This window comes from Capricornis sumatraensis, chromosome 4, assembly GCF_032405125.1.
Source record: "Capricornis sumatraensis isolate serow.1 chromosome 4, serow.2, whole genome shotgun sequence".
In the NCBI taxonomy this organism is placed as follows: domain Eukaryota; kingdom Metazoa; phylum Chordata; class Mammalia; order Artiodactyla; family Bovidae; genus Capricornis; species Capricornis sumatraensis.
Window position 1 is genome coordinate 76,764,647 of NC_091072.1, and position 12,638 is coordinate 76,777,284.

General features: G+C 53.4%; 1 protein-coding gene across 6 annotated transcripts in view; it reads right to left on the bottom strand.

Annotated features, from left to right (window-relative positions):
- Window positions 1–409: 409 nt before the first annotated feature.
- PFKM (phosphofructokinase, muscle) overlaps window positions 410–12,638 on the bottom strand; it is a 42,252-nt gene continuing 30,023 nt past the window's right edge. For 2 of the 6 annotated variants that reach the window (XM_068970515.1, XM_068970520.1), the window contains 19 exons: window positions 12,036–12,225; window positions 11,650–11,815; window positions 10,894–10,938; window positions 10,358–10,466; window positions 10,151–10,246; window positions 9,825–9,917; window positions 9,160–9,285; window positions 7,996–8,060; window positions 7,454–7,517; window positions 6,566–6,715; window positions 5,475–5,545; window positions 5,061–5,148; window positions 4,820–4,972; window positions 4,181–4,345; window positions 3,182–3,243; window positions 2,841–2,952; window positions 1,437–1,536; window positions 1,252–1,357; window positions 410–1,013 (listed from right to left, as the gene is read on the bottom strand). In XM_068970515.1, the coding sequence (XP_068826616.1) occupies window positions 869–1,013; window positions 1,252–1,357; window positions 1,437–1,536; window positions 2,841–2,952; window positions 3,182–3,243; window positions 4,181–4,345; window positions 4,820–4,972; window positions 5,061–5,148; window positions 5,475–5,545; window positions 6,566–6,715; window positions 7,454–7,517; window positions 7,996–8,060; window positions 9,160–9,285; window positions 9,825–9,917; window positions 10,151–10,246; window positions 10,358–10,466; window positions 10,894–10,938; window positions 11,650–11,815; window positions 12,036–12,225 (2,106 nt within the window). In that variant the 3' untranslated portion in view covers window positions 410–868. Of the gene's footprint in view, window positions 1,014–1,251; window positions 1,358–1,436; window positions 1,537–2,840; window positions 2,953–3,181; window positions 3,244–4,180; window positions 4,346–4,819; window positions 4,973–5,060; window positions 5,149–5,474; window positions 5,546–6,565; window positions 6,716–6,851; window positions 6,860–7,436; window positions 7,518–7,995; window positions 8,061–9,159; window positions 9,286–9,824; window positions 9,918–10,150; window positions 10,247–10,357; window positions 10,467–10,893; window positions 10,939–11,649; window positions 11,816–12,035; window positions 12,226–12,638 lie in introns of all 6 variants that reach the window. The other 4 variants (XM_068970516.1, XM_068970517.1, XM_068970518.1 and 1 more) reach the window with 4 other exon arrangements.

Consider the following 12,638-nt stretch of genomic DNA (forward strand, 5'->3'; position numbering starts at 1 on the left):
CAGCATTTCAACCAACCCACCAAACGAGGTCCAGAATTGAATGTCTCTGTTTTCCAGGCATTCAGAATGTACATGTCACCCCACTGGGATGGAGTCTGGCTTTCATCCAGAAAGGAGCACAGGGGGGAAAGTTGAGAAGGAAGAACCCTGGATTGTCGGAGTAGAGATTAGGGAATGGCTGGAAAAAAAGCAAAGCTGGGTAATGGGTGTATGACCAAGAGGTAAAACATAACCTTATGCTTAGGGAATTTGGGAGTGTCCTTGGCTACAGAGGATGCGGGAGGGGCTGCCTGTGGCATGAGGGTGACGATGGTGTCCTGTGGCTGGGACCCTGCGTAGAGTCGAGAGGACCCAAGAACAGAAGTACACGGAGTTAGCACACAGGCTGCCTCTTCCCGGGTGTCCGCCTGGACAGAGTCCATTGCTTGGGGCTGACAGGAATGCACTTGTGAGGATGATATGAGGAGAAGCCAGAGCACAGTGACCAGTTGGCATTTATTAGTGTAGTTATGGTGTGTCACTGTCCTAACAGTGGTAGAGGAACCATGACCTTGTTATCACAAAGAAATAAATAAAGCCTATTTTTAGGACAATTCTAACCGAGTAACTGAAATCGAGCAGTGGCACTAGAGGAGTCCAGCCTTGTGTGACAGGAAGCTGGGGAAGAAGTCAGGAGAAATTCTACATACAGGGAGCTTCCACTTACAGCCCCCACCCCAGCTCCCTGGCTAGAGCTGACCATGGCTGCAGTTAGAGTAAAAGGAACCTAATGGAAAACGCACTGAAACCTGTGAGGATACGTGGGCTTGGGTCTGTTGGGGTGAGCTGACCACGAGCAGAGAATCCATTCCTCTCTTTGCAAGGAGGCCTAGATGTTAGCTTCTCCGGACCGCTTCCGAGTGATGTGCTCCAGGTGGGCGTGCTCTGAGGTATCCAAGTCAATCTCGTACTTGGCGAGGATCTTGAGGATGGGCCTCAGCTTCAGCCACCACTGCTCCTTGGGGATGCGGTGCCTACAGAGGGACGAGGTAGATGATGATTTAATCTTCAGCACCCCGATCAACTATCCAAGGCTATGGGACGAAGTGGAGCAGCAGAGGCTGAATTTGGGACCTAAGCATCAGATCTGAAGTAGGTATGACTACATATGTTAATCCTAAGAAGAAAGGCCTGAAGACGTGAACAGCCTGGGAAGAGTAGATCTCAGCAACTACTGGGGAAGGAACCACCCCAGGAGGCAGATGTACTCACTCAAAATCCGTCTGTTCCTGCAACTCAGTCACTGGTTGGAAGACCAGGGCCCTCTTACGCATCCCCAGAACACAGCCCGAGTCTGGGGTATTGGCAAAGATCCGCCCTGCAACAGGGATAGTCAGTCAGCTTCTATGCTGGGAACCAGCCTCTAGGAAAGCGGCTCGCCCTCTTACCCCACCTACCGTTACGGTAACTCTCTTTGATTTTCCCTGACATCCAGTTCATAGCCTTTGCACCCATCTTAGTGGCAAAATTCCTATCGAATGGAGTCGGGCTCCCACCCTGGAAAAAAGAGTGATAAAAGTTAAAAGGGGCAGGACTCTAATGAAGTGGCGAAGACATGCTAATACACAGAGAAAAATTAAAGGATGGGTCTCAAGTTTATAACCAGAAACAGGAATCCAGAAGTCTTAACTATGAAAGGAAATCCTGAAAGCGGGCAGGGAACCAGGGTGAGCTGGGCTGGCACGTCTGGCAGTTTGTCAGCTCGAGGAGTAATTAGTATGAGGGGATGCTTGGTCTCCCGGTTGCCTCTTCTAGCTCCCTGGCTGCATGACCCTGTTCATTTACTCCTAATCTTCCTGGCCTCTTGGTCAGCTCGCTGCCCTTCACTAGCCTAGCAGCTTTTGTCAGTCACCACTGATGAACAAGTGTTCCCTGTGACCTGATTTGGGTGCCTTGGTAGCGCCTTAGAATAATATAAAACGTGACGCAGTTTCTCTGAACCAAGCAAAAGTGGGAAAGTGGGAAGGAAGGAAAACCAGAAAAGAGGTCTTCATACTTTATCCAATAGTACCCCATTCCTTCAGGAGCTGATAAGCCCATTCAAACTGAGATAATGTGAATTCATCTGTGGGTACAGAAAGGTCAAAGGTCAACACTTAAGGGGCATCAGCAGGGAAGGTTTGGGATGGGGCAGGTCTCAGACCACTAGCAGCATCTGTGAGTGAGTCCTGCCTTGGATGCGGATTCCTTTCCCCTGGAAACCCTAGTGAGTGGAGACAGAGCCCAACCCTGGCAAGGTGCCCACACTCATCTCACGGGGTGCCCACAAAGGCAGCATGGTGTGTGGGGAAAGCACTGGGCCAGCTCATCTTGGCCTCACTCAAGCCTGATTAGCGGCTCTGGGAAGATTACTTCTCCTCTCTGAGCCTCATCTTCTTCACTGAAGCAGCGGTTCTCAACTGGAGATGGCCTGGGCCCCCAGCGGACACTTGGTAATGTCTGGAGACTTTTTCTCAGTCACACAAGTGGGGAGGGCATGCTACCAGTGAGGGCTCATCTAGTGAGTAGAGTCTGGGGGTGTTGCTAAGCCATCCTACGACACACACAACCACCACAAAAAGTTTTCCAGCTCAAAATGGCAAGAGTGCCACGGTGGAGAAACTCTGCCCTAAATAAAGAGCATGAAGCACAGGATCAGGCCATTTCCAGGTAAAGACTTGTGCTTCTGTGACTGCAGAGCCTGCAGGCCCGTGCTGTGGTGGCCCCATCAGCCACCAGCAGGTGGGAGGCCACTGGGAGACTCCGGCTGGGCTGGGGGTTTTCTGCGGCCATCTGGTGATAGCATGGTGTGTCTGCCCCACCTGCTGCATGTGGCCCAGCACGTTCTTCCTGCTGTCGAAGATGCCCTTCCCCTCCTCAGAGTACAGGTTGAAGATGAAGTCAGTGGTGTAGTTCTCATTGCACTTCTCGTTCCTGCAGGAGAGACAGAAGCCTGTGCCGGGCGCTGGCCCCCTCCCTCCCCCTGCCTCCTCCAAGCTCTGTGGGCCTTGTCCCTCCCAGTCCCATCTCCTCCCAGGGTCCAGGCTCTCCCGCGCTGTATCCACAGACTCCGCAGGGTGTGCCAGCCAGGGATGCCGTCTGGCCCGGGCCGAAGTCTGACTGCTGCTCCTCCTCACTCAGGAGCAGGCCAGGGACGAGGTACCTTAACACCAGGCCCCTCTTCACAGTTGTTTTCATCTTTTGCACCAGATGCTCCACATTCACCTGAAAATGAAATGGAAAGTCCGAAACCCTGCTGAGCAGGCCTCCACAGGAGGGAGAAGCACACGAGGAGGGAGGGCCGCTGACAGCTCAGGGCTGGCCCGCACCTAATCCCTTTAAGAAGGTCACTACAGACAGAGAAGCGAAGACCCAGCTGAGCTGGACAGAGCAGGCAGAGGGAAAGCTGGAGAGAGTGTGGGAACTGTCTGAAGCCCCTTTCCACCCGCTCCCGATCTCCCTTTCTAGGGGTTTCAGTTCTTCCACCCTCAGAGAGCCAACCCTGCCCTCGGTGTCGGTCTCTAAATGGGTGGTGTTCGTGTACAGCAGTGACTCACTGTGGAGAAAACACCCCCGTCTAGGCTTCGAGTCAGGGGTGAAAGAGGGAGAGGATCACCCTCCACTGACGGCTGGGCCCTTGGAGTAGTGAGGTCCCGCAGCCTGTCACCCTCCTGTGTGTGGCTCGAGTGAACAAAGATTTTAGAAATGAGGATCAAAAGGGAATCCCCTCAAAAATGGAGTTAGGGGTCTGTTTGGTAGCAAGAAAAATCTGAAGTAGGGGGGACGTGACTTTTTCAATCAGTTAAACTGCCTACTCAGAGTTTAGAAAAGTTTTATAACCTCACTGAACCTTGCTCATCTGTAATATGGAGATAATCCCTCCATATTACAGATAATCCCGTGCATGGCTGTTGTGAAAATAAAATGCAAAAAGGCACGTAAAGGGCTTAGCTGCAGCCACCCTTCAAATGAATGCTCCAACAAAAGCGGCACCACATACAGAATGTCACACCCCAGCACACCTGCCCGGCACTCTTCCTAGGACTCCACAGACCATCAGCTCTGTCCTTGCCTTAAGCTCTCACAGCTTAGGTCACCACGGGGACATGGGGGCCAATGGGGCAGGGGAGAGCCTCCTAACAAGCTCTGGGTAGCCGTCTACCTGCAGGTCTCGAATGGTGAAGGGCTCCTCAAAAATATACGCAGCATCAGCCCCGGCTGCCAGGCCTGCCATGGTGGCCAGGTAGCCACAGTAGCCGCCCATCGTTTCAATGATAAACACACGGCGCTTGGTGCCTGCCGCTGACTGCTTGATGCGGTCACACGTCTGCAGAGACAACACATCAGAGAAAGGGTCAGGGATGAGACTGTCACTTCTCTGGGCCCCACCACCACCCGACTCTGGAGCGATGTCCCCCTAGGCCAGCAGGGCCCCAGCGCCCCCTCCAGTTCTTGCCAACAAGGATGGCAGGCACGCCAGGCAAGAGCAGTGCAGACCTCCTCCCCCAGAAGGAAGCTGTTCCTACCCTTTCTGTGCTTGGACTAGGGGAACTAGGATGTAGGACCCCAGAAAGTAAAAATCACTTGGTGTGTGGAGTACAGATGCATCTCTAGGCTAGAGGACTCACAGCGAGGATGGACACAACATGTTCAGTGCAGTGTGGGCAAACACAGAGCTTGAAGAATATTCTTCTCACACTGCCACTTGGCTGGTACAAATCAAGCGGCTCACTTCCTAGCCCAGACTCGGTCCAGGGACTGGAGTCCCAGCCAGGGGCTGGGAAGCCGCGGGGACGCTCACCATGCAGATGGTGTTGAGGGCAGTGTCAGCCCCCACGCTGAAGTCTGAGCCGGGCACATTGTTGGAGACCGTGGCAGGGATGACCACGAAGGGGATGCAGAGCTCATCATACTGCTTCCTGCCCTCCATCAGCTCCAGGCCTCCCGTGTACGCCTGAGAAGACAAAGCCACGGGGGCAGGAATGAGGGGGAGAAGGCAGGGACGGGGGCAGGAGGAGGGAAGAAATGGCAGGGACGCTCACCTCAAAGCCCCCGATGATGACAAGGCCCTGAATATTAAACTTGGTGATGTTGGCACTGATCTGCTCAAAGCTCTTCTTTGGTAGAGTCCTAGTTGATTGGGGAGAGGGGAGGGGAATAGAATTGGGGGAAGAGACAGCAAAATTGAGGGAGAGAAAAGCAAGTGTTAGAAGGCACTGTGTTTATAATTTCTTAACTTGCGCCCCCTTCCTACCCCACTCTCACCCCATCCAAGGACACACGCTGGGGCTCGGAGTCGCCAGAGCTGCTAACAGATGTCTACATGGACACGTCTGCCCTCTGAGGACCCAGACGACTGGACTGGTCTCAGTGGACCCCAACCAAATGAACGGACGCCCACGTGCAAGGGCTACCTTTAGGGTGACTAGGTGGAGGTAATCCTGAATGCCACTCACCTTTTAGTCCCAAGTTTAGAACCACCTTGGCCAGTCCAGCCCCCAACGTAGCTCCATCCAACTTCCTCGATCTGTGGGGAGAGGTCACACAGGTCTGCATCATGGTCTGACACCACTGCTCGAGCCCTGAGCCAATCCCCTTGGCAGAGCTGTGCCAGGCACCAGCTTCTCCCACCTCACTGAACGTCCTCCACCCTTACGGCTCACTCACAAGCCTTACACCAGGCCCTGTGCTGAACTCTGGGATAGAGAATTATATCAGACATGTTGTTTGCAAAGGGCTTATTTCAGTGCCTCCTGCCTCCTCCCACTGCCCTAAAATTAAATACAGCAGCTCTCTCTCTATCTGCGATCCCACTTTCCAAGCTCTCAGTTACCCATCGTCAACCTTGGCCCAAAAATACTGAGTGGAAAATTCCAGAAATAAACAATTCCTAAGTTTTAAATGGTGTGTTCTGAGCAGCATGATGAAATTTTGCACCATTCTGCTTCATCCCACCTGAGACGTGACTCGTCCCTTTGTCCAGTGGCCCACGGTGTGTACACGACCTGCCTGTTAGTATAGGGAGAACACGTAGCACAGAGCCGACCCCTGAACACATGGGGGCGCGGGTGTCCACACTCCAGAGTCAAAACTGCACGTGTAGCTTTACAGTCAGCTCTCATATCCACCACCTGAACCCATGGGTTCATCCGACCCCGGATCACACAGTACCACAGTGCTTGCCATTTACAAGTTCTGGGGAGCTGCCTAGGGGTCCAGCTAGGACTTAGCGCCTTCACTGTCATGGGCCCAGATTCAATCCCTGGATGGGGAACTAAGATCATGGAAGATGTGCGGCACAGCCAAACTGAAAAAAGAAACTTCTGCATGTAAGTGGGCCCACGCAGCTGGACCCAAGTTGTTCAAGGATCTACCGTACACAGGGCTTGGTGCTCTCACAATTTCAGGTATCCACTGTGGATGTGTCCCCTGCAGCAAAGGGGGGACTCCTGTATCTACTTCTGCTTGAACCCCAAGAAAAAGGCTGTGGGGCACGGGGAACACAGGGGAACAGACCGGCCGGCCGCTCCCGGCCCACAGCCCTCACCTGGCCCTTGGCCAGGCCCTCGAAGCCATCGTGCACCACCAGCACTCGGTTGCCCTGGATGAGGCCGATTCTCACAGTGGAGCGAACGGCGGCGTTCATGCCCGCGGCCGGTGCGCCCACGTTCATCACGGCCACCGTGTGCAAGCCACTCTGCGGGAGGAAGTGGGGAGGGAGGGGACAGGTCAGTGAGGGGAGCAGGCCTGAGCCCCTCACGGTCCTCATGGCACAGCCCTCCCCCAGGGACTGCCAGCACAGCCTGCCCCCCACCCCCACACACAGCAGGGACGCAGAAGTCTTCACCACAGATCAATAAAGCTGTGGTTCCTGATCCCAGACATCATGACACAATGAACACGAGACCCTCCAGGGCAGTATTGGTCAAAGTAGGATCCTTGGACCACCTGCTGTATCAGATCCACCCAGGGAGCTTATTAAATCTGCATATTCCTGGCCCCACTCCTGATCTGATCTCCCTCGGAGGGAGGAGATAATGCGTGTTTAATAAGCAATCCAGATCATGCTAGTGTGATAGAATATTAAGAGCCACTACACCACTGGAAGAGATGGTTCAAATGCACTTAGATGCGATCACTCCAGATTTGCCCAGAGAAATAACACATGAGCTTCTTTCCCCTTCCTTGCATGCTATCTTGTCAGCCCTGAAGCGGATGTGGGTCTTGGGTTCAAGACATTCCAGGGCACACTAAGAACATTCTCTGGGGTGAGAGAAAATTAACTTAGTGGTGTCCAGGTCTCAGCACTGAAGACACAGGCAGGCAAAGAAGTTAGCAAGGCTGAAGGCTGAGTGGACTGAGGGGCACCCTTCATAATGGGAGGATGAGGGAGAAAGAGGGCCAAGGGGAAGAGGAGACAGCAGCTTGCCAGTACCTTAGACTTTGGGGGTCTGACGTGAGCCAGAAGCTTGTATACCTCCCAGTTGTTCATGAAGCTCCTAAAAAAGGAGAGAGCGAGCGGTGTTTTCAGGCCATTCCCCAAGGCCAGCAGCCAAGGGGATCCGGTCTGAAGCTCTGTTCCCAGCATGAACTTCCACAGGGCAAGCCTCCAAGGACAGAAGTGGAGCCTGAGCAAGGATTGGTGGGGCGTGGGGAGCAGGTGGGTATAAAGAGGCCATAAACTTACCAAACACCCCTGAGCACCACCCCCTCCCTTGCCTAGAGACCCTCATGATCTAGCTGGGTCCACATACAGCAATAACAAACTGTGAAAAGCTAAGGCCAGGGAAAGAATCCTGGGAGTGAACCAAGCCTCCTGGCCATCTCACAATAGTTCTCTTTGGGAAGAAACTGTTGCACAGACAATAAGAAGAGAAGAAAACAGAAGCTCCTATTTTGGGTCTGTGCTACATCGATTTTTGGCTTCATTCTGATGTCTGATTTCTGTGGTTAGCGAATTCCTGGTCATTTCCTCACCGGCCCCTCAACTTCATGGCTTCATCGAATCGCCTCTCATCCATGGCCCTGGTCACGTCCTTGGTCTGAGGGAGAAGGGCAACACTCAGAATCAGGACAGGGTTCCTCACACAACTGGGTTCCCATCCCATACCGAGACTCTGCCCGGCTCTGGGCTTGGGACTGGACCCTGCCTATTCAGTACCCACCCCCCCGACACACTTTCACAGAAGAAGTGTCTGTGTTTTTCCTTAATTTTCTGAGTAACGAGCAACAGAGGAAAAGGGCTAAATCTGGGCTCTATTTACTAGAAGATGTGCAGGATGGCAGAGCACACACAAGTAACATAGCATCTCCCTCCATTCTACACCCAGGGCTCCAGCCTCATGGTGGCCTCTAAGCTAATAAGAAAATTAAGACTGGTCACCTGCAGATGACCACTTAGGAAGCAAGTCTGATCCCTGCCCCATGCTTCCACTGCTTTCTGCTCTGAGAGTCAATGCTCTAGCTGGGGGGCTTTCAGAGATATGGTTCCAGGCGAGGCTGGAGCCTGTCTGGCCTGAAAGTCGTTAGGACTGCAGAGTCTCAGAGAGAAGCATACAGGAGCTGGGCAGCCAGGCCTGAGAGGCAACCTGACACCTCAGCTCCCAGCCACTGCGTCTGCTCTGTGGTATCAAAGGAGCGATTCCTCTATAATTAGAGCCATATTTCCTGAGTGCTCAGCATCTTCCAGACCACTTACACATCTTCTCTCCAATCCTTACACTCACGCTCAAGGTGAATACTTATCAGTAACCTCATGATGGTTCAAGAGAGAAATCAGAGTGAGGGATAAGCTATCCAGCCAAACCTTGATAATATTCCCCTGCTTTTAATAAGGTTTGGAGAGAGACTGCATGTCTCCTGAGAGTGGGTATCAGGAGATATTGGGTCTCATTAGGTAGGATGTAGCGGTCTGCATCTTCTTTAGGAACATCTGTCAGATGGGGAAACTGAGGCTTGGAGAGGGGACAGCTCCTGCACAGAGCCCCCCGAGTGCCTTCCCCTCGTGTTCCTTCCTTTGGCACACAGCCTCCCCACCTGCACCCGCCTTGGCAGCCCCGGAAGCTGCTCTCTCTCCCAATCAGATCTCACACAGACAGGGGCTGGGGGCTAGCAGGAAGCTGGGTTGGGGTCAGTACTCACCACCTGCACACACTCCATGAGGGGCAGGCGCACAGCCTGGTTACCAGAGAGGCTCACCACACAGGCTGGGGTGTCCGGGGTCCCCTCCAAAAGCGCCATTACTGCTTCCACACCCATCCTGCTGCCCTGCAGGAAGCAAAGCCGCTCTGGTCCAAGCCTCCCCTCTGGTCTCGGCCTGGAGGACCTGGTCATCCAAGGCCCATTCCAAATCACGAGCTGAGTTCCACATTAAGGACTACAGCCAAGAACTCACTGGGCTTTACCTTCTGACCCACATTTCATCTAAAGCTTGATGATGCGTCCTCCTTTTGCCAGAAGAGCCCCCAAGGATTCTTCCTGGTTCCAGGGAACCATATCCACTATAGTTATCAAGAGGATTAATGGGGCTGAGTAAGATTCCCTTCTTGATGAAAGCAGGATGGGAGCACAAACAGTGTCTAAGGTTAGATCTTAATCTTTCACTCGGGCTGTAAGATATTCGACCCTAGCGAAGCCTAGCGTCTCCCATCATTTTTTGCAACAAAAGAGAACTCTGGAGCATGTGGCAATGAGTCAAGGCCCACTGCAGTCCAGAGGCTGGTGACGGAGCGGTGTGAGCAATGGCTGAAGCCCCTGTGCTGCGGAAGGACAGCAAGTTGAGGGTTCCACAGAGCCCCGTGACTTACCAGGATTCTGTCAAAGGCTGACGGTGTCCCACCCCGCTGCACATGCCCCAAGACAGTGACCCGGGTGTCATATCCCAGACGCTTAACCACCAGCTGAAGGGACAGAGAGAGATCCAGAGTCAAGAAGAGGAATCAAGCAGGGACCCAGATAAACCAAGGATGACTCAGCCTCTTATCTTGTAATGATCCCTGGGTGGGAGGAAACCAGGGGGCCGGACATTCGGGGACAGACGTGCACAAGAACTAAGGGGAGACTCGGAAACTACTGGGGAACAGGCTCGGGGCTGGTAAGGTGTCACGGCCCCTCTGGCTCCACCCATACTAACATTTTTTATGTCTTCAGAGGTGATTGGTTTCCCATGCTTGTCAATCGCACCCTCAGCTACAATGATGATGTTGAGACGAGAACCACGGTTCCTTGTCTGGTTGAGAACAAAGGGCAACATGGTCAGTGTCGTGAAACTGATGGGACAGGAAAGCCATCAGCAGCAGAACAGGGCAAGGGGATTAAAGAGCAAGACAAGTGCCAGCACCTCGCTGAGCCGACGACAGAGGTGTTCCTCCCAGTCGTCATCTGGTGGACACTCGGGAATGAAGACCCAGTCGGCCCCACAGGAGAGGGAAGTGACGAGGGCCAGGTATCTGAGATGAGAGCCGGTAGTGTTATGGCAGGAGCCACAGATCACAGCCAGCCTCCCCCATTCCCGACAAGGCCACCTGGTCCCACTGGAGGTGGAAGGCCTGCGGAGCCCCCATTTCACCGTTGGGGTGATGGGAGGAGCCCCACCGAGACAGCTGCTCAGTGAGCTTCTGCCCCTCAAGAGGCCCTTCTATTCACACTCACCTGCCTCAGTGGCTCCCAGTCTCAGAGCACTGTCTGCTCTTTCACATTGCATGTGCACATGTGGGTGTGTAAGGGAGGTGGGTGGGGATGAGGAAAGGTGGCCACACTGAGAGAAGTGTGTAGACCTCCTGATCTGCCCCCACGGGGAGCCCCCCAGGTCTCCGGAGAAGAGGAAAGGGCTATTGCTTGTACACGGAATAAACAAGATGGTGGGGGCAGTCTTACCCACAGTGCCGGCCCATCACCTCCAACACAAAGGTCCTCTGGTGGCTGCAAGAGAGACAGACGGCTTACACAGTCCAAATGTTCCTACGGCCAGACCTGCGGGCCCCCACCCACATCGAGGCCCAGGAACCTATCTTTGGTATATGTTTATGCTGTGGGCCTTCTTCTGAGAGACCTGGAAGACCCAGGGGAATCGCTTTTAGCCACGGGGTGTCCTTCCCAGGCCTGAGAAAGCACTGCAGAAACGGTGTCAGTACTAAGGCACTGTGTCTGGGAAGGAGGGACCAGGAAGGGAAGAGGCAAAGGGAAAAGAAGTGGAGAGAGGACTCGACTGACCTGGAATCCTCCAGGATCACCCCTGGGAGACTGCCACCCCTCTGTACCCCCATTCTCCTGCACTGCCTCCCCTGAGTCCCTCCCATCTGACCTGTGGCATGATGGCCTCTACGATCCCTCTGATATGGCTGGAAAGGCTTGGGGGGCCCTGGAATTGTCTTAGTCATTTAGGAGATCCCACAGGTATTAAAGCCCGCAGAGCAACACGTGTGGGTAGACAGTGGCCAGAGGCGAGTTTTATGGTATGGAGCAGTAAAATTAAGTGCTCCAGGGGTAATTCTTAGTTAAAAACAGTGTTCTAGTCCCCAGAAAACCGATCACAATAATATCACAGCTCAAGCACTTTCACCTTTTCTAGTACTCAGCCAGCTGATCTAGTCCAGCTCCATCCTCCCACACCGCTTCCTCCTGGGCCCTCACCTCTGAGCGGTAGTAGTGATGGCATCTACAATCTCTATGATCCGGTGCAGGGCAGAGTCGGTGCCAATGGTCATATCAGTGCCACAGAAGTCATTGTCAATTGAGCCAACCAGGCCCACGATGTTCAGGTAGCTGGACTTGGTAGCCTCCTCTGCTGTGATCTTGCCTAATGAGGGGAAGCAAAGCAGGGGGCCCTGGGTGAGGTCCCCAGTGCCAGGGAGCAGGTGGCTGGAGAGGGCAGGGGCTGCAGTCCATGGCAATTGTCAACAATGGCAAAAAGAGGTGGGCAAAGACTGCCTCTATGTCTGGGCAACAACTTTCTCCCATGAGAGGAGGCAGGTGATGCGCACATGTGCAGAAACCGCACTGACAGAGCAGCAGCTTACCTGATTTCTGCAGGTCACTCAACAAGTCACTCCACTCAGAGCGGAAGGTGTCGGCCCCAGTGAGGCTGCCGTCTCCCCCAATGACACACAGGTTGGTGATCCCACGCTTCACCAGGTTGTGGGCAGCTCGGAGCCGGCCTTCCCGTTCCCGAAAGTCCTTGCACCGGGCGCTTCCAATCACTGTGCCTCCCTTTGGGGAAGAGGTGGGAGTCAGATCCCCAGGTGACAAGGCCAAATTTGGGCTCAACAGGCTAGGATTCCCCCATCCCAACATCACCACATGGCTCCCAAGAAGTTCCCTGACATCCTGAAGAGTCACTGGCCCCTTCATGTATGTGTGCGTCTGTGTTTTGTTTTAAAGCTTTATTCTTCATGAAAAGGGTTAATGAAATTCACATGAGTTTCAAACTCCAGAATCATGAACACTGATGTTTAAGTCTCTTGTCTAAGGGCATATAATTGTACAAGCTTAGCCATTAGTGGAAGACATGTGAGTCTCAATTCCCTTTGACACATTTCTATTTCATTTGCCTAGCTAGCTTCCTTGACTGCATTCAAGGTTATTCACTTTATCTTGATTTTCAGTTTGATTTGCATGAGCCT